The sequence below is a fragment of the Ovis canadensis genome, chromosome 15, assembly GCF_042477335.2.
Source record: "Ovis canadensis isolate MfBH-ARS-UI-01 breed Bighorn chromosome 15, ARS-UI_OviCan_v2, whole genome shotgun sequence".
Classification (NCBI taxonomy): domain Eukaryota; kingdom Metazoa; phylum Chordata; class Mammalia; order Artiodactyla; family Bovidae; genus Ovis; species Ovis canadensis.
In genome coordinates, this window is record NC_091259.1 from 84,237,903 (window position 1) to 84,258,086 (window position 20,184).

Below are 20,184 nucleotides of genomic sequence, written 5' to 3' on the forward strand. Positions count from 1 at the left end.
CAGGAGGGGGGCGGGCCTCGCAGGGCGCGGGGCGATGGCGAGTGGCTGAGGCGAGTGTGGTCCAGAGGCCAGAGGTGCCGCTGGAGTGGAGCAGGCCTTTGGCCCGGCAGAGGCGCACTGCCTCCCCTCCCGCAGCCTGCTCTGGCCTCGCGGGGGCTCCTCAGCTGGAGGCCGGGGGTCTCCCACCTGGCAGCCGTCCACGAGTGAGGATGCAGAGCCTGCGTCCGCTGACACTGACCCGGCTGGTTCTCTCCCCCAGGCCCACGAGATCTGCTACTCTGTGCTGTGTCTCTTCTCGTATGTGGCTGCAGTCCGCAGCAGTGAGGAGGACCTCCGGACCCCGCCCCGGCCCCTCTCTAGCTGATGGGGAGGGCCAAAGGCTGCCCCTCGCTGCTGCCACGGGCACGATGCTGCCGAGCGCGCCAATGGTGGCCCAGCGTGTCCTCTGCAGGCCTCTCGCCGCAGCTTAGACAGCTCTCAGTGTGTGTCTCAGTGTCCCACAGGGCTGAGCTAGTCTGTCCCACCTTTCCCTCCCCTCCCCTAGAAGACCAGCCTGCGGTCCCTTCGGGGCTCAAGTGTGTGTGTGTGTGCACATCTCTCGGGCCAGTGGCTCCTGAAAACGCGAGAGGACACGCAGTGCGAGCCCCCTGCTGCGTGCTGTTGAGACGTCTGTTGTGGTTCTTGTCCGTGACATCGTGGCTCTTCAGGGCAGACCCGGCCTCTCTTCCCTGTGACCCAGCAGGCTTGTCCCCACCCCCAGTGAAGGGTGGGTGAGCACGGGAGGGGTCAGGAGGCAGCAGAGCCAGCGGGGCCCGCCCTGCTCCCCGGGCAGTTCCCAGGCAGCAGTCGCTGCCCACGGGCACAGGCCTGCCTGGCGGCTGCTCCCACAGCCTCCCCCCGCAGCAGGCCATGCTGACCCCCTTTCGCTGCTGAGCGTTGGGTTCCCTGCGGCCTGCCCGCCTCGGCAGGAGACCCCCAGGGCTGCAGGCTGCAGGCTGCCCCACCCGGAGCCGGGTGGGGTGGGGAAAGGCCAGTCCGGGCCCCACTCGTGTGTGAGGGCAGGCGAGCCTGGGAGCAGGCAACAGGGAACTGTAAATATTTTGGCTCCACACTATTTATAGACAGTGTACAGAGGTGTGAATGTGAAATAAACGTCCTCAACTCCCCACGGGTTCCCGGCTGCCGTGCGTTCAGTGAGGCCCCTCAGCCTGGGCGCGAGGAGGGCCGGCCCTGGACTCCACAGAGGCACCCTCGGCGGAGGCAGTTGGGGAGGTGAGGCCGTGCCCGCCCCACCTTGCCCGGCCTGCTCCGAGGGGTGGCCCCAGGGTGGCTCTGCCCGAGTGGGCCACTAGAGGGAGTGGCTAAACTGGGCTTTGACAGGGAGCAGGGATTCAGTGGGGCCGGAAAGAGACTGAGGCCTGGGCCTCAGCTCCCCAGAGAGGTGTCAGGACTGGGCCTCCCCCAGGGCCTGGAGACCAGGAGTGTCTGAGGCAGGGCAGGACTCCGAGAAGCAGCCTTGGACCAGCCTTCATGGAACTTCTTTTCTGTACCATGGAAAAGCCACTCTATCCGAGCACCTCTGAAAGCTGCTGGCTTCCTTCTCCCAAAAGGAAATCAGTGACGGGCTTCCGACCGCTGGGCGGGGGTTGGGATGGAGAGCAGGGTAGGGCCCTGGCCCCCACACACCTTCCTGGTCCCATCTTGTCCAGACAGGACCCTCTCCCCGTGCAAGACAGCTGTGGGTGGGCAGCGGGCTCTTTGCCTACTGGGACCCCAAAGCAGCTGGGACGCGTTCACCCCAGGCCTTACGGGCAGAGAAACACAGACGCCCATCACTGCCCCCCGCCAGGCTGCGGCCACCAGGATGGCGGGGGCAGCGCCTGGGCTTCCGGCCCTTCGGCCAACAGCGCACTTTCCTCTGTCACAGCCCCTCGGTGTCCTCAACGGGAAGTCAGGGAGGCCAAGTTCCTTCTAGTGATGTTCTGTGAATTTAGGACCCTGTTCTGGTCCTCATTTACTTCATCTGGAGAAAGAACACCTGCCTTGTTTGTTTTCAATATAAATTTTCCTGTGCTTCTTGTGAAAACAGGCGCTTTGGACAGGAAGTCAGTTCTTGGTGGCTGCAACGCTCTTTTATTGCCCTTACACACTGAGAACACAGCAGGCCAGAAAGCCCCGTCCCCAGCCACCACTTCCAAAGCTCACACAGGGTCTGAGAGCTTCCGCATGAGCTCTGAGGTCAGAACGTGCCCGCCCATCGTGACTATGCTGCCCTACGGGTGCTCCCCCCGCTCCAGTGTACACACTAGCACACACATCCAGCAGCAGGAAGGTGGCCTGTCCAGCTTCCTTCCAGGTTCCTGGCATATGGGCCGGCTCCAGCTCCACCTGTAACACAGGTTCCTGTCTGAGTGAGCTGGGCTGAAACCCTAAGAGCCTCCTGCACCCCCCTTCCTGGTGGCTGCCCCTGGACCAAGGACGGTCTGGAGCACATACCTGGCCATCTGCAGGGAGCCAGCCTGGTCACTGAGGCACTGCGGGAGAGGAGGTGGCCATGCCAAATCCGTGCTGCAATCTCCCAGCACCACGTATGGCCCCCACCCCTGCCCCTGCCCCCGCCCCCAGCCTTCGAGAAGGCTCAGGGAGCAGCTCTGGCAGCAACGTGCAGGGGCCAGTACCACCTGGCCGTGCCAGCTGCTCTCTCAGCCAGAGCAGCAGCTTGGGCCAGCACAGCAGGACAGAAGCCCAGCGTCCCAGTGGCTCCTTACCTCGCACCTCCAGGCGGCACTCGCACTGGGCCTCCCCTTCCAAGTTGGTGGCCCTGCAGGCGTAGACGCCCCCATCGAAGGGGCAGGGCTTTCTGATCTCCAGAGTCAACACTCCCTGCTTGCTGAACATGCGGAAGCGGGCATCTTTGCTCAAGTCCAGGCCATTCTTGAACCAGGAAATCTTGGGCTGCAGATGGGAGGGTGGGAGGGAGCGCTCTCAGATTGAGGGAGACCCAACATTTGTTTCTCCTCTGAGCGCCCACTGGAGTCCCAGACTGGCCAAGGCTGAGGACAAACAGAGCCGGCAGGAGTGTCTCAGCCCTGTTCACGGAGGGACCTGACCCCTGGGTGGAGAGGAAGCAGGGGCAGCCCGGGAAAAGGCTGCTTGAGGTGGGGCCCATAGGTCGCTCTCCTGGGTCAGCCTGGACCAGCGCCCCAGGTCCCTACCTTGGGGCTGCCCCGGACAGCACAGCAGAGAGTAGTGTTATAGCCGGCAATGACCGATCGGTTCACCAGTGGGCGGGTGAAGCTGGGGGCCTCGGAGAAGTCCAGGGCCTTGTACTTGGGCAACTCATACGTGATGCCTGTGGGGGTCAGAACTCAGCAACCGGAGGGCCGCACCCAGCCCGGCGGGCCTCCCGCGGCGGGAGTGAGGGCCCAGCACCTGGTCTGGGGATGAAGACCGGCTCCTTGGTGGCGGCGGCTCTTTCACTGGGCCCCACCGTGTTATGGCTGAAGACCCGGAAGTAGTAGCCGTTGCCGATGATGAGCTCCGACACGACGCAGTGGGTGCGGCGGTAATGCTCCAGGACAGTGAACCACTCCTGGCGGGGAGGGAAAGGAGGGTTCCCTGCGGCTGGCCCTACGCGCTGCCAGGGCCTCTCTCGGGCACCCCTGTGGTCTGCACCCTCACTGTGGAGGGAACCAGGGCAGAGAGGAGGGCCCCGCCCAAGGGCAGGGAAGGGCAGCCTGGCCCCAGGCAGGGTCGGGGGCCCAGCCCCAGGCTCACCATGGTCTTCTCGTCTGCCTTCTGAACCGTGTACCCCCAGAGCTCTGTGTTTCCATCATCTTGGGGTGGCTTCCACTCCAGAGCCACACTGAACCCCCATGCCTCTGCGACCTGGATGTCCTGGGGTGGACTTGGCCTGTCTGCAGGAGACAAACTCAGCTGGAAGCCCACGCCTCTGACACAGTACAGGCAGGGGATGCCAGGCTCCAGGGGTCCCCCTGCCTGCCAAGACCTGGCCTGCCATCCTCGGCAGGGGCCCCGGGCCTGCAAGATGGCAAGCGGCAGCCCCGCTCAGGCTGAAGGGGCGCCCAGGGCCACGCACCGACGACCTGCAGCACCAGCTGGGCCTTGTCCTCCATGTTCTCCACACGCAGCGTCACCTGGTAGATGCCCGAGTGGGCACGGCGCGCAGCCCGGATGAACAGGATGGTGTCCGTGGGGCTGTTGCGGATGCTCACCTCCTCACCCGCCAGTGGCCGCCCCTCCTTGGTCCAGGTCACCTGAGGCCGGGGCTTGCCCTGTGGGGGAGCACAGCTCAGCGGCCAGCCTGGCCCGCCCTCCTGGCCCCTGCCCCAGCCCTGCTGAGGACATGCAAGTGTGCCAGGGCAGGGGCCAGCCCTACCTGGAAAGGAATGAGGAGGTTCACGGGCTCCCCGACCTTCTTCTGGATGGTCTGGCGAAGGTGTCTGGGCAGCTGCAGACGAGGCCGCTCTGTGGGCACAGAGAGCAGCTTGGCGGGGCCCGCAGGCCCGGGACGAGGCTGCAGAGCCGCGGCTGGGGCCCCTCCCCTCCCACTGCCCAGCCCTGGCCCCAAAGGTCCCACAGCTCCCACTGCCACCGAGCCTCACACTGCGACACAGGCATGGACCAGAGTGGGTGAGGGACTTATTCACGGCCCGACAGCCAGTCTGTCACAGGCCAGGATGCTAACCATCGAGGCCTTCCCTCTGCAGCCCCTGCGGTTTCCTCTGTCCACTCTGAGCAGCAGTTCCTCAACGATCCACTCTTTGCTGGTGACAGACTAATGGAAAGTGGATCCCCCAGGGGCCAACCTGAGCCCAAGTGACCTCACTGCTCTGTCCTGAGCACATGGACAACGCCGACCTGATGGAGCTGAGAGACCCACACAACAGCTCAATGGTGATGGTGCAACGACCTACCCCTTCCGTGGTCCGAACCCAGGCCTGATGGAGCAGCCAGGCGGGAGGCCCTGCCGCTGCCCGCTCGTGCTGCCCGGGATAAGGGGGCAGCCCCTCGCCCCTGCCCAGTGCTCTTCTCCCTCTGGCAGGCCCTCCCCGACCGCCTCCACCTCCTTGCACTCGAGAGGCACTCACGCAGCAACTCCCGCACCGCCACAGGCTCCTTGGTGGTGGCGGGGGGCCCAGCCCCCGCCATGTTGTGCGCTCGCACACGGAAGAGCACACGGGCGCCAGTGGGCAGGTCCTTCACCAGCAGCGACGTGCGCTCTATCAGCCCCGGCAGGGCAGACACCCACGCTGAGCCTGCGGGTGGGGCAGAGGCGGCGGTCAGGTGGCAAGGCCGGCAGGGTCCGCAGCCTGCTGCCCACGTCCCGGTGGCTGGCAGGCCCAGCAGGGGGCAGGGGGCCCGGGTGGGCGGTGCCCTCACCAGAGCCCTCTCGGCGGTACTCCACGCTGTAGCCGTCCAGCCCTCCGGCTCCCGCGCGCTCGGGGGGCCTCCACTTGAGGGAGACGGTGGTGTCGGAGACATCCTCCACCGCCAGGTGGGTGGGCTCGCTGGGCGGGCCTGGGCAGAGGGGAGGCAGACGGGGTCTGAGCGAGGCTGCGCCCCCGTCAGCACAGCTGAAGGATCCAGGAAGACCCTCCCCTTCCACTGGCCTTCAAGCACTATAGAGTTATCCCAGTTTTGTTAAAAGACATGTCTCTAGAAAGACTCAAAAACAAACGCACATCCAGACAGCACCAGCAATTACAGAAGAAAGATCTAAAAAGACACCCAAAACGCCAACGTGCTTAGAAGGAGTCGCTCCTGCCAGATGGTGCAGGAGATGCTATGGAGGCAATTCAAGGGGAAACTAACCCAGAACATGGAAGTTTCCTGGTATTGTACAAGTGAGCTGAGAAACTGAAGTCAGTCCCTGAAGAGGGAGGCCTGAGCCCTTCTCCCCAGGGCACCTTCTTCCTGCCATCTCACCAAACCTTGCCCCGCCCTGTGTCTGCCCCACTACAGCCAGCCACCCTGTCCCCTAGACTCATGGGTCCTAACACCAACAGGGGTCCTCAAGAGTGCCACACCCTCGGGGGCTGCTCTACTTTCTCAACCCCCATTATATAGATGCGGAAACTGAGGCTTGGGGAGACCATGATTCCAGACATTCCTCCTGGGGACTTTCTCAACTCCCATTATACAGATGCAGAAACGGAGGCTCGTGGGAGACCACGACTCCAGATATTCCTCCTAGGGACGAAGGCACTGGCTCTGGTTCCTGGTCCAACGCCCTTTCCACAGACAGACACCCCTCACACCCTCAGCAGCCCCCTGCCCTCACCTCTTCCCTGGTTCACAAACCCTGGCTGAAGAGAGGGGGGAACAGGAGAAAGAAACATCTACGCCAGATGCTGCCCCTGCGCGCTCTCACTTCATCTTAACAGCAGTTCTGTGAAGCAGACATCGTCATCACCCCCACTTCACAGATGCGAAAAGTGAGGCTGGAGAGGTGAGTCTCAGCTCCACCCCCTGCCAGCTGGGCTCCCCAAGCAAGTCATTTACTTCTCAGAGCCTCCCTCCCTTCACCTGTGAGATGACGGGAATGAAGGAAGACGAGGGGTGTGGACGCAGCCCACAGGGCAGCTGTGGGTACTGCGCCCTGGCCGTGGCGGCCTGGGGCAGGGCTCACCGATGGGCATGAAGGGCTGGGAGGCGGGGCTGGGCCTGGACATGCCCACGGCGTTGACTGCGTAGACCCGCATCTCGTAGATCACGCCCTCGATCATGCGCCGCGCCTCGTGGCTCAGCTCCCGCAGCAGGTCAAAGTTCAGCCGCATCCACCGGTAGCTCTTCTTCTTCTTGCGCTCCAGGATGTACCCTGAAAGGGGAGGCAGGCACGCTGGTCTGCCTGCAGCTCAGCCCACCCCCGTCCCACGTGCCCCGCCCAGGGCTCGGTCCCATGCCCTCAGCTCACCCAGGACCGGCTGCCCGCCATCGTAGGCTGGTGGCTCCCAGCGCACCGTGCACGAGTCCTCGCCCACCTTGCTGATCTCAGGAGCCGCGGGAGCATCTGGCACATCTAGGGGAGTGGACCCTCATGTGCTCTGCCTAGCCGGGGCCACCGGTGCCCATCCCCTCACCACCCTAACCAACAGGCTCCCCCGTGCCCCCACAGCCTAACACCATCTTTACAGAATGCGGTTCTCATCAGGTCACCAGCCTGCAATCAACCCGCTATGGCTCCCCACTGCCTGTGTGCCCCCAGGTCCAAGTCCCAACCCGGTCTACGGATCTGAGAGGGGCCCGCGACGTCTGCTGAGACACTAAAGGACTGAACAGACGGGTCCTCCCTGGTTCCCTCCGTGCTCTCCCCTGGACCCCCGCCTCACCGATGACCTTGACCGTGAGGCTGACTTGGTCCTCCCCGACAGGGTTCTTCACTGTGACCACGTAGACGCCCTCGTCCTCCTGCTCAGCCCCCTCGACGGTGAAGATGCTGCGGTCCTTGGTGGTCTCCACTCGGACCCGGCCCTCTGTCTCACACAGCAGCTGGTGGGGGAGAAGTTGGTGGGGGGTACTCAAGTCAGACCCCAGGGGTTCCTGCAGCCTCTGCAGCCACCGACAACCCTGAGGTGGGCACGGAGCTCAGCCCGGGTCTGCTGGGGAGGCACAGCCTGAGTGGAAACTGCATCGTGTGAGCATCTAATCCAAGACCCTTTCCCACCACCTGCCCGGAGCACGGCCCTCGCTTTGTCACAGAAGGTCAGGCAGTCACCTGTCCTCTCCATCCTCAGTTTCCCTTTCTGACCTAAAGGACCTCACACAATTACTGTGAGGATCTCAAAAGACCTCAGCTGGGCAGCGGAAGCAGCAGCGTGGAGGAGGAGGAAAAGCCAGGAGCGGTGCCCCGGCCGCGAATCCAACCGGATAGGGCCAGGGACCCACTCCCCCGCGGGGAGGGAGCACAAAGTCAAGGCGGCCTCAGGAAGACAAGAGCCAGCAAGCCCCCAAATCCGGAGGACTTCCTGGGGTGTGGAGGGTGGAGACCCTGCCTGGGGCAGGAACACAGCTGGCTCGATGGGGCACCTCAGCAGAGACCTCGCCTGAGGGTGGACACCACGTGGACAGAAACTCACTGCAGGCAAACGAGCCTCCTCCAGCCTCACTCACCTTCTTGTCAAACACCCACTCGTCACCGGCACCTGATTCCTCTGATGCATCGGGGGCTGGTCCTGCTGCGACCTTATTCCCCTGGAAACAGGACGGGAAGGAAGGAGGGAGGGAGGAGGAGGAAGGTCTGGTTTGGCCTGGAGGGAACCCGGCCAAGCACCCTGTCCTTGTCTCTGCCCACCCTCGGCCAGCTGTAAGGCATGCGCAGGTGGGGTGGGCAGCATGCTGGGCCCATGCACCCACTTTACAGACAGGAGCATGGGGGGAGGGGTCCACAGTACCTTTGTGATGGTCTTCTGCCAAATTACAGTGGGAGCAGGGTCCCCGGATATAGGGACATCCAGGCGTAGCTTGTTCCCTGCCACCACCACGATGGTGTCCGGCACGCGGCCTGGGCAGTCCAGGTGGATCTTGGGAGGTTCTGGCAGGGAGATAGGACAGGTCAGAGAAAGAAGAAAAGGGCCCCAGGCCTCTGAAAGAAGGGGCAACTGGAAGAAGCACATGCCCTGGGTGCTGGTTTATTTTCTGAATTGATTTTATCGAGGTATAGTTTGCATACAATCAAACGCCAACACTTGAGCACCCTGCTTAACGAGTGCTGATGAACATGCCCCCATGTAACCACTGCCCATCAACACCTGCCCAGGAAGCCCCAGGGAGGTTCAGAACACTGGGTCACCTAGGACAGCATTTCTCAGATTGTGTTTGGGGGAACACCAGTGTCTTCCTAGAAAAAAAAAATTTCCATGGAAAATATTTAAGAAACCCTGGGTTAAACCAAGTTGAGTAGGACTTTTCAGAGCCTTTGACGTGCCAATGCACTTTTCAAATCAACAAGCAGTAGACAGACGGACGGTTCAGAGTTTCTCAAACTTAATGAACCCTGTTTGGAAAGCCCTGACCTGGAGCCTGCCTCAGCCTGGATGAGTCTCCTGAAGTTAAGATCTTAAAATGCCTGATTACAGTTTAACCTAAATGCAGGAGAAGTACTTCTAAAAGCAAAAAAGATTCAATAATAAAACCCCACAACTGTGATGTCCTCTGCAAGCTCACACATACCACCTTAGGTCAGCGTTCCTATCACCCCATTGGGGAGCCACTTCAGGGTCCCCATTTTAGAGGTGAGGACACTGAGGCTGAGATAGACCACAGCTGGCCTGTGGTCAGAGTGGCAGAGCTGAGGCTGGGCCTCAGGCTGAGCCAGGTCCCGACTCCCAGCTCCTTGCTTCTGCTGAGTGGAGAGGAGACCCTGGCGGGGTGGGGGGAGGCAGCAAGCCGGGGCCCAAGACTCACCCTGCCTGGGCACGAAGTCAATCTTGACCTCTGCAAGAGACAGAAGAGCAAGTGGCACCAGGGTGCAGGCCAGGCCCAGCTGCAGGGGCCCCTCTGCCCCTCACACCGGCTCACCCATGAAGTGGAGCTTGGCAGACAGGTTACAGGCGAAGCCTTCCGGCACAAAGCTGTAGTCCGCCTCATCTGCAGGCGTGACGTCATCAATGGTCAGCTTGTGGACCCTAGAGGGCAGTGGTGGCTCAAGGGACCCTGCTGGGCCACGCACCCCTTGCCTCACCAGACACCCCAGCCAGGGCTCCAGGGAGCTCTTGCCCTGCCCTGGCTCAATGGTGTGCAGAGTGTTTTCTCAGACCTCCCTGGTGGTCCAGTGGTTAGGAATTCACCTGCCAACGCAGGGGACATGGATTCGACCCCTTGTCCGGGAAGATCTCACATGCTGAGGAGCAACTAAAGCAGTTGGATCTAGAGCTGGTCCTCCTCAAAAAGAAACACCACCGCAATGAGAAGCCCCAGCACTGCAACCAAAGGGGAGCTCCCGCTTGCCACAGCTCGAGAAAGGGTGCACAGCAACAAGGACCCAGAACAGCCAAAAACTAAAAAATTTTTTGAGTGCTGTCTTTCTCTGCTTTTGAATTTTTCCGCTCCCTTGCCTGCTTTCAGAGGCAGGCAGTGTAGACATGTCCCCTTGGCTGGGCCCTTGGAGACTGGGCAGGGGCTTGTCACATTAATCTCTGTGACCTTGAGCCCAGCACGGGCTGGCCCAGATACTCAGGGTATGAGTAAGAGAGTGGGAGACAGTGAGGGCCCCTGGCCAGAGCCATGCCCCATGGTGCCCTGCCCTGCCCTGGTCACGAGCTGGGGGAAGAGGCTGGGGGTCCCAGCCTGTCTCTCTCACTGCTTCATCTTTGTCTCCGACTTCCTCCTCCATCTCCAATGGACCCTCCAATGCTTCTGCCTCTCCACACTTCGGTGTGTCCCTGTCCTCTTTGTCTCTGTCCTGTGTGTCTGTCCCATCTAGCTCTCCTGTCTCTCAATCTCTGTTTCTGGCTCACTCTCGGTGTTAGGCATCTCTTCTGGTCGTCTCTTTTCCTTTGCTTCAGTCTGTTTCTCTACGCGTCTGTCCCTCCGTCTGTCTGTGTCTCTATCTCAGTCTCTGTTTCTTGCTGTCTCTCTGTGGCTCTGTCCCTGGCACACCCTGCACACTCACCGCCCGATGTGGGACACCTTTATGCGGCTGTCAGGCACCAGCTCCTTTCCGTTCTTCAGCCATACCCCCCGCACGTTCTCATCTGACACCTCACACTTGAACACAGCCTGGTCCTTTGAGCCCACCGTCAAGTCTGCGATGCTCTGGTACACCTCCAGCTTCTTCTCTGCGGGGGCAGGGCAGACCCAGTGAGCTGGGGAGGGTGTGGGTGGGTGGGAATCCCTGCGGAGATCTCCTGGGCTTGTGAAAACACGAGTGCATGCATGAGTGCAATGCTTGTGTGCCTGTGACGGTGCTGTGGACACAGGAACCTAAGTGCGCCGGGGTGGGTGATGCCAACGAGGCCCATCTGAACCTCCCAACGCTCTCCAGGTGGTCACCCCAGCATCCCCATTTTATGGATGAGATAAGTGAGGTTTGAGGTGTTGAAGTGACATGTCCAGGACCATGCTGGCCTCAATGCTGGCTTTGCTCAATTCCCGTGGCTGGGGTCTCACCCTGCACGATGAGCTCGGCCAGAGCCTGACCCCCACTGGTGCGCAGCGCATAGTGCCCGGCGTCCTCCAGTGTCGCCTCGTTGATGATCAGGTGGTGCTTCTGACCATCCTTCTTGAACCGGTATTTAAAGGTCTCCTCCCGGGTCAGCTCCACCCCGTCCTTCAGCCTGGCCAGAGGGTGGGCAGCAGGTGCCAGGGCCCCCTCTGGGGACACCCCAGGCCCCCGGCCCTGCCCCACGACCCCCTGCCTCAGCACTCACCATTTGACCTGCGCCCCCTCCTCAGACACTTCACACTCAAACTCCACTCGCTGTCCCACCATCACCAGCTGGTCCTCCAGCGGCCGCGTGATCAGCACGGGGGGCTCTGTCAAGCGGAGGGAGCGAGATGGGCAGGCCGCTCAGCGGGTCCCCTCTTAGGGTCTCCAGGCCCCGGGCCCACCTTTGACGAAGAGCTCAGTGCTGCACTTCTCGTCGCCCACCACACACTGGTAGGCTGCGTCGTCCGCCAGCGAGCACTGGCTAATGGTCAGCGTGCGCTTGGCACCGATGGACTCGAAGATGTACCTGGGTAAGGCCAGGGTGGTGGCAGGAGACCCATGGACTCCCCGCCTGGGCCCTGGGTGCCCCCTCAAACCCCCATCGGGACCCCTGTGCCCCCACCCCAAGGAACCTTACTTGCTGTGGAGCAGAAGAGGCCCGTGGAGCATTCCCGATGGGAGGAGGGAGATCGAGAGAAAATGAGCAGGGAAAGAGCCGGGAAGAAACAGAGACGAGAGTCAGAACCCAGAGAAACGGGGAGAGACAGAGATAGGGAGTGAGAGCTGGCCAGAGGGCAGGGGCGGAGAGAGAGGCAGGACAGCAGGGTTGCGGAGCAGCCCTCCCCGGCCCCAGCACCCGCCCTCACCTGCCGCTCATCTGAATCTCCTGTCCATTCTTAAGCCACTTGACCTCGGCGTCAGGATCGGCCAGCTCCACCATCAGCCGGATCTTGTGGCCCTTGCTCACCTGGTAGGCCGGCTGCAGCTTCTTCTGAAAGGCTGAGCACCCCCACCCTCAGCCCCCAGCTCCCCAGGCTGACCCAGGCCAGGAGGACAAGGTCCTGCCTCCCCGTGTCTCTCTCTGGGCCTCTGCTGGGACCTGTCTCCTTATCTCTGTCAGCTCCTTGTCTCTCTGTCTTCCTTCCCTGGGGTCCACTTCACCTGCTCAGCTCAGAGCTAGGGTTCGGGGCTTCCAGAAAGGCAGGAGCTCAGCAGAAGAACGGGTGGTGGGACAAGTGGGCCTTCTCTTCCTCTCCGATCTGTTTCTGCGGCAACCCCCAGGTTCACGCCCTCCTTCTAGGTGCCTGCGTCTCAACTCGGTTTCCAGGGCCTCCATGTCAAGCCCACCATGGGGAAGGGCTGGCCCGAGCCCTAGCCTCCGACCCACCTGGGGTAGGGGCCGGGGGCGCCCACCTGCACCCACCTGTTGTTTGCTGTGAGGGGGCTTAACCAGGGTTTTCTCTTCCCGGGTCGGGTCGGGGGGCAGTGTCCTCTGGGCTTAACTGGCTTCTCCCCCTTCTAGGGGTATGGGGAGAATCAAGCAGGCTACTTTTTTCCCCAAGGGCAGGTCGGGGAGGAAGGGGCCTCCTGGCTTTGGCTGTGGAGAGGAGGGCTGGCCTGGGCTCCATCCTCTTCCTGTGGCATCTCCGGGCTAACTTTGCCCTTTTCTTTTTCTGTGCGACCAGATGCCAACCCGGGCACGCCGGCTTTTTCCCGCCAGAGAAGAGGACGTTCACCCAAACGGTCCCTTCCCGGGTGTCTCTGAGTCAAGCTGGACGCCGCTCTCTTTCCCGGAAGCGCGCCTGTGCGCCGCCGTGCGTGCACGTGCCTGCGTCTGCGCGCCGCTGTGCGTGCACATGCGCGCACGCGCCTGGGGAGGCGCTCAGCCAGCCCTCGCCTCGCCTGGCTCTGCGCAGGAGGCTCACCTGTGCTCTTCTTCTCGTCCCGCTTTATGCCCTTGAGCCTCTTGAGCATGCCCCGCAGGTCGGTGACTCCGTGCTGGAAGGCGATGCGCTCGTACTCCGACGGGGGTGCCTGCCGCAGGATCTCCCACACGTCCTCCTCAGCGGGGGCCTCCAGCCTGCGTCCACGTGGCGAGGCCTCAGGGCCCCCGTGGCCAGGACAGAGTTGTTGTCCCCTCCCCTCCCCTCCGCAAGGGGGAGCTGCTTCTGCCCCTCTGACCCTTCCCTTCTGGTGGAGCAGCTTGAACTGGAGTGGATCCTGGACCAGTTCTGGGGATCATGAGGCCTTACGTGCTCAGTGTGGGGGACTGGGACTGGGAGGGGCTCCTGGCTAAAGTAGGGGTGATAGGGCCGGGTGGGGGCTTCCTGGGACACTCACCTCGGGGTCCGTAAACTGCTGCTCCAGGCAGGAAAGAAAGGCAGTGTACACAGAGACAGAACAGAGAAGAACAAAGGTGATTCCATATTGAATCCATGCCTTTAGCACTAACCCCTGTCCTCTGTTGCCTGCGTTTCGTCAAGCTGGCTCTGCGCCCTTGTAAAAGCATGTTGTCTATGCTGCTGCTAAGTCACTTCAGTTGTGTCCGACTCTGTGCGACCCCATAGACAGCAGCCCACCAGGTTTCCCTGTCCTTGGGATTCTCCAGGCAAGAATACTGGAGTGGGTTGCCATTTCCTTCTCCAATGCATGAAAGTGAAAAGTGAAAGTGAAGTCACTCATTCGTGTCTGACCCTCAGCGACCCCATGGACTGCAGCCTTCCAGGCTCCTCCATCCATGGGATTTTCCAGGCAAGAGTACTGGAGTGGGGTGCCATTGCCTTCTCATACCCTGAACTATAAAGTATATGACAGTCCATTCTTAAGGCTGTGTCTCCCTGGCTGGACCTTTAAAGGTATAGAACACTTTTCATTTGTATGGAGATAAAAAATTCCAAAAGACAACAATTATCTTGTGGGAAGTTTACAAGAACATTGTGACCAAATCTCCCTGGAGGGCTGCAAGAACAAAGCATTCTATTAAGAAGTCTGTGATAACCAGCCACACCCCCTCCCCCTTTCAGTAGAAAAGAGACCAGAATTCTAACTGGGGTAAGGTGGTTCTTTGGGACATTAGTCCACCATCTTCTTGGTTTGCTGGTTTTCTGAATAAAGTCATTATTCTTTGCCCCCAACAAGTTGTCCTTCGATTTACTGGCCTGTCGTGCAGCACGCAATACAAGTGTGGACTCAGTAACAAAGGCACGGGTCATCCCTCCACGAACACACATGGGGCCTCACCTCCACTTTCCTCCCTGCACTCACACCTTTCTGTTTACAGGGCACCCGTGGCCTTGTTTATTCCTCCTGAGCTCCGATAGGTGAGTGTCAGGAGAGCCGGAGGCTCAGAGACTCTCCCCAGTCAGTGGAGATCCTCACCCAGATCCTCATCCAGGTCAGTCTGATCCCCAGCCTTGTCATCTGTCATCTTCCCTGGTGGGGATGGCCCTGCTACCCCCAAAGCACTTGACCCCAGTGCTCATTCTCTGGGCTGAAGCAGCACTGGCCGTAATGCAGGGTCCAAGAGAGGGAGGGACAGGACACAGAGGACACGAGTCAGTTGCACTGGGTGGGGCTAGGTGGGCAATTCCTGAGGCTTTGGAGTCCTCTCCCAGCTTGTGGGTCTCCAGAGCCTATTGGGAAGAGCTATCACAGACAAGTGTAGGCTGGTCACGGGAACAGTGTGAGGATATTCGTTCATCGATGTAACCTCTGCTGAGCTCTCTGACTCTTCCCAGCACCTGGACTGTCCCGTCCGACAGACAAGGAAACCAGCTCCGAGTGGTGCATGACCTGCTCGGGGTCACACAGCTGGAAAACCGCAGGGCTGGCATCGGGGAGCCACGTGTTCTGGGAGCTGCTTCCCTGGGGCTTACCTCTTCCTCAGCAGTGAGCTGAAGTCCAGAGTCGCAGTGTCTTCATGGCTGTCGCTGTGGAGAGGAACCCCCAGTGAGGCCACGACAGAGCCAACTGTGAATAGAAGGGTCTGGGAGCGGGGCCGTGGGGGTGGGGCAAGGCAGAGAGAGGGACACTGACAGAGGGGGCGCGCCCTGCCCGTCTCAGACCCCTGGGGTCGTCATACAGGTGGATAGGAAGGGGTACCGGATAGGAAGGGGTACCTGATGCGCCGACTGCCTCCAGCCAGGCTCCTGCGGGGATAAGACTCAGACTTTTCACCTGCCCGGGGAGCTTACTCTCTTCCACACCCATCCATTTCAGCCTGGCCATTCACATTACCCCAAGTCCTGGTCCCTATGTTATGCCCCTGCTCTGACCCCCATATCAACCCCAGTCCTGGTCCCCCCAACATCCCGCCCCAGCCCTGGCCCCCCACATCACCCTGGCCCTGACCCCAAGGGGCCACAGACCCCAGCACTGGCCTCCCCCACGGGCCCCAAGGAGGGAGGTCTACTCACGTGCGGCGGAAAGTTGATCGGAGGTCCACATCTCCGGGGCCAACGGCCTCTGGTTTCAAAGAGGGGGGATGAGAGTCATGGGGAAGTTTTTAGAGGGGGCCTGCCCACCTATGACCCCTTGACAGTGGGCATCTGTCCCAGGAACCTGCCCTCTGAACCTTTCCCAGCCCACGTTGAGGAACCAGGGGTGTGGTGCAGCTCAAGGTCTCCAATACCTTCCAGATTCATCTCCCTCCCATCTCTCGACTCACCCTTCACCTCTTCACCAGTGCCTAATCACCAGACACCAAGATGATACCCAGAGGAGATCTGAGGTCAAGCCCCACCCCAACCCTAGAAGCCCCGATGTATTTCTTGCACGCTTCTGTGTGAATAGCACTGGGCGTGTGATCAGCGGGCGTATGGCCAGGCCTCAGCATCCCCCTTAGTACTGGGAAGTGGAGGCGGGGGTGGGGACTGGACCCACAGGGAGCCTGAACCCAACAGACACCACAGGGCCCCTCACCATGGACAGTGAGGTTGAAGTTGCAGCTGTCAAATTTGTCCTTGGTGGACACCTCACAGCGGTAACCACCGGCAAAGGAGGACTGGGCATCCATGATGTACAGCTCAAATAGGTAGACCTGTGGGAGTGAGGCGTCAGGAGAGGCTGCAGGCCAGGAGACAAGGCCCTGCACCCGAAAGGAGACTGGGGGGCTGAGGACCACCGACCTTCTCACCCCTTGGGGCTTAAACGAATCCATTCAGTTTTGGACGCATAAAAACGGGGCCCCTTCTCAAGACACATTGCCATCTGCTGGCACAGGGTGGTAATAAAATAGAAATCAAGGGTGGCTACAAGGCAAGTGGCATTCGCTTAGGATGAGGCATTTGGGGGGAATTTCCTGGCAGTTCAGTGGTTAGGACTCCATGCTTTCACTGCAGTGGGCCCAGGTTGGATCCCTGATTAGGGATTCTGAGAGCCACGCAGTTCAGCACCCCCAAAAAGGCATTTTTGTTCAGGGAACTGCCCACACAACTGAACATGACCACCCTACCCTTCCAGAAGCCCCCTTGCTTGGGCCAGGACTGTGGAAGAGTGGGAGGAGCAAAGGCTGGGAGTCAAAGCACAAGTTCCAGGCCTGGCTATGAGTGACCTGGGACCAACAACAGAAACCTCTCAAGCTTTGGTTTCCTCGTGTGTGTAGAGAATTGTTGTGGTTGCTCATCAAGGGCTCCGCGAGCTCTGATAGCCTTCCATATGGGGTCTTTGCACCCTCACTGACTGGTGCCCCCCCAGGCTTTATTACGCCCCTTTGAGACTATCATGGTTTCCCTAGTGGTTCAGTGGTAAAGAATCCACCTGCCAATGCAAGAGACATGGGTTTGACCCTCGGGTTGAGAAGATCCCCTGGAAGAGGAAATGGCAACCCACTCCTGGGAAATCCCATGTATAGAGGAGCCTGGCGGGCTACAGTCCATGGGGTCGCAAAGGTCGGATGCGACTGAGCGCACCCCTGAGACTATCACGCCTCTGAGCCCCCATGTCCTTCTATGCCCCCAATAACCCTCCTCGGAGCCTCGCCAAGCTCGCTGTGTGCCGCTGACCCCCCAACCAGCTTTGCAGGCTTTCCACGACCCTGCTCTGCACCTCCCCTGTGGCTCAGGTCTCACAGTGCCCCCTGCCTCTCTGTGCCCCTGGGCCTTCCAGGGGCTCTCCACGTGCCCTCGTGGTACGTCCCCGTGACCCTGCGCCCGCGGACCCCACCTTGCTGGTCCGATCGTAGCTGTCGCGCAGCTGTAGGTGCTGCCCCACCTTGCTGCTCAGGTCCACCCACTTGCCCTTGAACCACTTGACCACGGGCGGTTTCAAGAGGCTGGCTCCGGCCACGCGGGCCGAGAAGGTGATGCTGCCACCTGCAGGAGAGGGGCGACCGTCTGGGCTTGGGGGACGCCCTGGACCTCCGTCCCCTCTCCTCGCCCCCGGGGGCAACAGCCCCACACTCACCCACGGTCACCTCGCCGTCCTGTGGCCTCATCACAAAGAGGCCGATGGGGTCGCCAGGGGCACTGGGGCCCTCAGGGGCCGCTGAGCTGGACCCTGTGGGCAGAGGCGTTTGAGACCTGCCCTGGGACACCCCCATCCACAGACCCGGCCTCCCTGCCCCGCTCCTCTCACCTTCAGGACTAGGGGCGCCTGCTTCCACCTCAGGGGCAGAGGTTGGGGCCTCTCCCAGGGCTGCAGGGGCCTCGGTGGGGGCGGGAGCAGGGGCTGACACAGGCTCCGCTTTCCCTGGAGGGGATCAGGTCGGGGGTTGTGGAGCAGCTTCTAATCAGAGTCGCCCTGCCCCCCGCCCCAGTTATCTTGTCCCTGGTCCTTCCCATCTTTGCAGGAAGTCCATCCAGCCTGCGTTTGACCTTCTCCCTGCCCTCACCAGCTCTCTGTGCCCTCATCTCAGAGGGTCGGCCTGAACATCCCTCCTCTCCTTCTCCAGGCTCGGGTCTTGGTCCAGCCCGTCAGGCTGGGCTGGGGCTCGGCACACACCCACAGGTTTGTGGGGCTTCCCTGCCAGCACACCCAGCCCACCAAGTTCCCATCCGTGTGGGGGTGTCCAGCGGGAGGTCAGTGTTACGTCTGACTCATCTCTGAACTTCCCCCACCTCCAGAACGGCCCAGATGGGCCAGGGAGCCTCGCGGGGACACTCAGAAAGGTCTTGCTACAGAAAACGGGAAAAGGCCACGGCGGGCTGAGGGCTCACCCAGGGCCAAGGCAAGAAAGTGGGAAGACAGCTCCTGTGCGGTGATGGACAGAGAGCTGGAGGGGCTGCTCCAATTTCAGGGAAGGCTGCCCTGACGCTTACCTGCGTCTACGACCTTGAGGTCAAACTTGACCTTGGAGGAGCCAGCAATGACTGCGTAGGAGCCCTGGTCGGCGGGACCCGCGTCCCGCACGGTCAGCGTGTGCCGCGTGCCCTCGGCTGCCAGGCCGTATTTCTCGCTGGCGCTGATGTCGCTGCCCGCCCGCTGCCAGCGCACCTTCAGGCCCGCCCGCTCTGTCTCGGCCTCAAACACGGCAGGGCTGCCGGCGGCCACTTCTGCGGACCGCGGCTTCTTGCTGAAGGCGGAGACTGAGGGGCCGATGGAGTTTGCAGGGGTCCCCGGCTTGCCCCTGCACCCCATTCCTACATCCCCTCTTATTAAATAAGGTGATGAGCGCTTTAATGGATCACCTCATTTAATGCTCCAGTGGCTCTACAAGGTAGGTGCAGTTATCCCCAGAGGAGGGCTCTGAGGCTCAGAGAAGTTAAGTGACTTACCCAAGATCACACAGCCAGGAAGTGGGAGAGCCAGGCCTGAGGAATTTTGCTAGGTGTGTCCCTGAAGAGCCCACCCTCTCTGCCTGTGGAAGCCCAACCCCCACCAGCTGGGGCCTTTGGCAAGGGGCCAGCATTCTGCCTACTTGGACATGGCTAAATTTGTCCTCTAAGGGCCTGGGGCTGGGAATCAGCAAGTGAGATAAAGCTGGACTGGGAGAGGGCTGGGGCTGGGGGGCTGATCCCTGACCTGGACAACCTTGGAAGGCCAGGGCGGGGACTCCAGGCTGTGACTTTCTCTGCCCTTGGTGGTGGCTCAGGGACCTCTTGCCCACCCTCTCCCCATAGCAGAGGCCCTGCATCACTTCAGTGTGGGGGCTATGCCTGGTGTGGGGGCCACAGGGGCGCAGGCTGGCAAAGCAGAGACTCTCAGAACAGGAAGCAACCCACCAAAGCCCTCTTTGTAGAGTTGGGGAAACCGAGACCCAGAAAGGGGAGGGGCCTGTCCAAGGTGTTCAGGGAGACAGACTTGAGTCTGGAGCCATCCTGGGGTGCCTCCTGCGGCAGTCTTTCCCCAAAAGGCAAGCCGGGACCTAACCTTGCTGCAGAAGATGGGGATGCAGGCAGGGAAGGGGTCACCTGGCATCCTGAGAGTGGGGCGATGGCCCTGGGGGCTTCCTGCCTTGGCTGTCTCCCCGTCTGGGCCCTGACCCTGGTTTACCCTCACTCTCATCAGAACGATGAGAAGGAGAAACTGAGAATTGAAAAAGGACCCAGGAGGACAGAGGCCCTGTCCTGGGAACCCCTCAGGAGCTCATTCCTGGGCCCACCCCCAACCGAGGATGTCCGCAGCCCTCCATGCCCCACGATCGGCCCCCAGCCCAGGCCTGGAGCTACCTGGTTTCTTCCCTGGCTCAGGCATCTTGAGAGAGGTCACAGCAGGAACCCAGCAGGCACAGGCCACCCAAAGAGACTCTGAGCAGGGCTCCGGTCCCCGACTATATAAGGGGCCGCCCCCTCTCCAGACCTTCCTTATCTGCACCCTGCCCGGCCACCTGCTAAATATAGACAAATTCCCGAGATCAAGGGCTCTCCAGGAGAATGTGTGGCCCTGGCTTTCTCTGCTGGCCCCTGGCCCCTCCCCCTCCTCCACCAACCCCACAGGACAGATTCTGCCCCCCAACCCTCAGTGAACACAGGGGCACCCCAAGCCCTGTCCGTGTGTCCTTGTGACAGGCAAATTGAGCGGTGGGAGTGTGCGGGGCCCAGAACCCTGAAGCTGTCAGGTCAGAGGCATCCGTGTCG

The 20,184-nt window shown here is 61.1% G+C and overlaps 2 protein-coding genes across 45 annotated transcripts in view; one reads left to right on the forward strand and one right to left on the reverse strand.

Moving 5' to 3' along the window:
- The window catches only part of MADD (MAP kinase activating death domain), a 40,585-nt gene extending 39,419 nt beyond the window's left edge, over positions 1-1,166 (forward strand). For all 44 annotated transcript variants that reach the window (XR_011249277.1, XR_011249282.1, XR_011249280.1 and 41 more), the window contains one exon: positions 260-1,166. Coding sequence is in view for 12 of the 44 variants with exons in the window: in XM_069554099.1 (XP_069410200.1) it covers positions 260-364 (105 nt within the window). In the remaining 32 variants the exon portion in view is untranslated. The remainder of the gene's footprint in view (positions 1-259) is intronic.
- A 940-nt stretch (positions 1,167-2,106) lies between these two features.
- Positions 2,107-19,859, reverse strand: MYBPC3 (myosin binding protein C3). The gene is made up of 33 exons (XM_069554126.1): positions 19,777-19,859; positions 18,427-18,693; positions 17,744-17,857; positions 17,573-17,665; positions 17,333-17,481; positions 16,091-16,208; positions 15,586-15,634; positions 15,289-15,318; positions 15,046-15,099; positions 13,511-13,528; positions 13,096-13,250; positions 12,037-12,169; positions 11,572-11,696; positions 11,391-11,496; positions 11,131-11,297; positions 10,634-10,799; positions 9,541-9,647; positions 9,427-9,456; positions 8,415-8,554; positions 8,134-8,214; positions 7,353-7,512; positions 6,938-7,042; positions 6,653-6,841; positions 5,404-5,541; positions 5,112-5,279; positions 4,400-4,488; positions 4,100-4,295; positions 3,778-3,917; positions 3,433-3,592; positions 3,216-3,352; positions 2,769-2,955; positions 2,497-2,534; positions 2,107-2,388 (listed from the first exon to the last, which is right to left on the reverse strand). The coding sequence occupies exons 1-32, from the start codon at positions 19,799-19,801 to the stop codon at positions 2,524-2,526; spliced, it is 3,807 nt and encodes a 1,268-aa protein (XP_069410227.1). The 5' UTR covers positions 19,802-19,859; the 3' UTR covers positions 2,107-2,388; positions 2,497-2,523.
- Between the last annotated feature and the right edge of the window lie 325 nt (positions 19,860-20,184).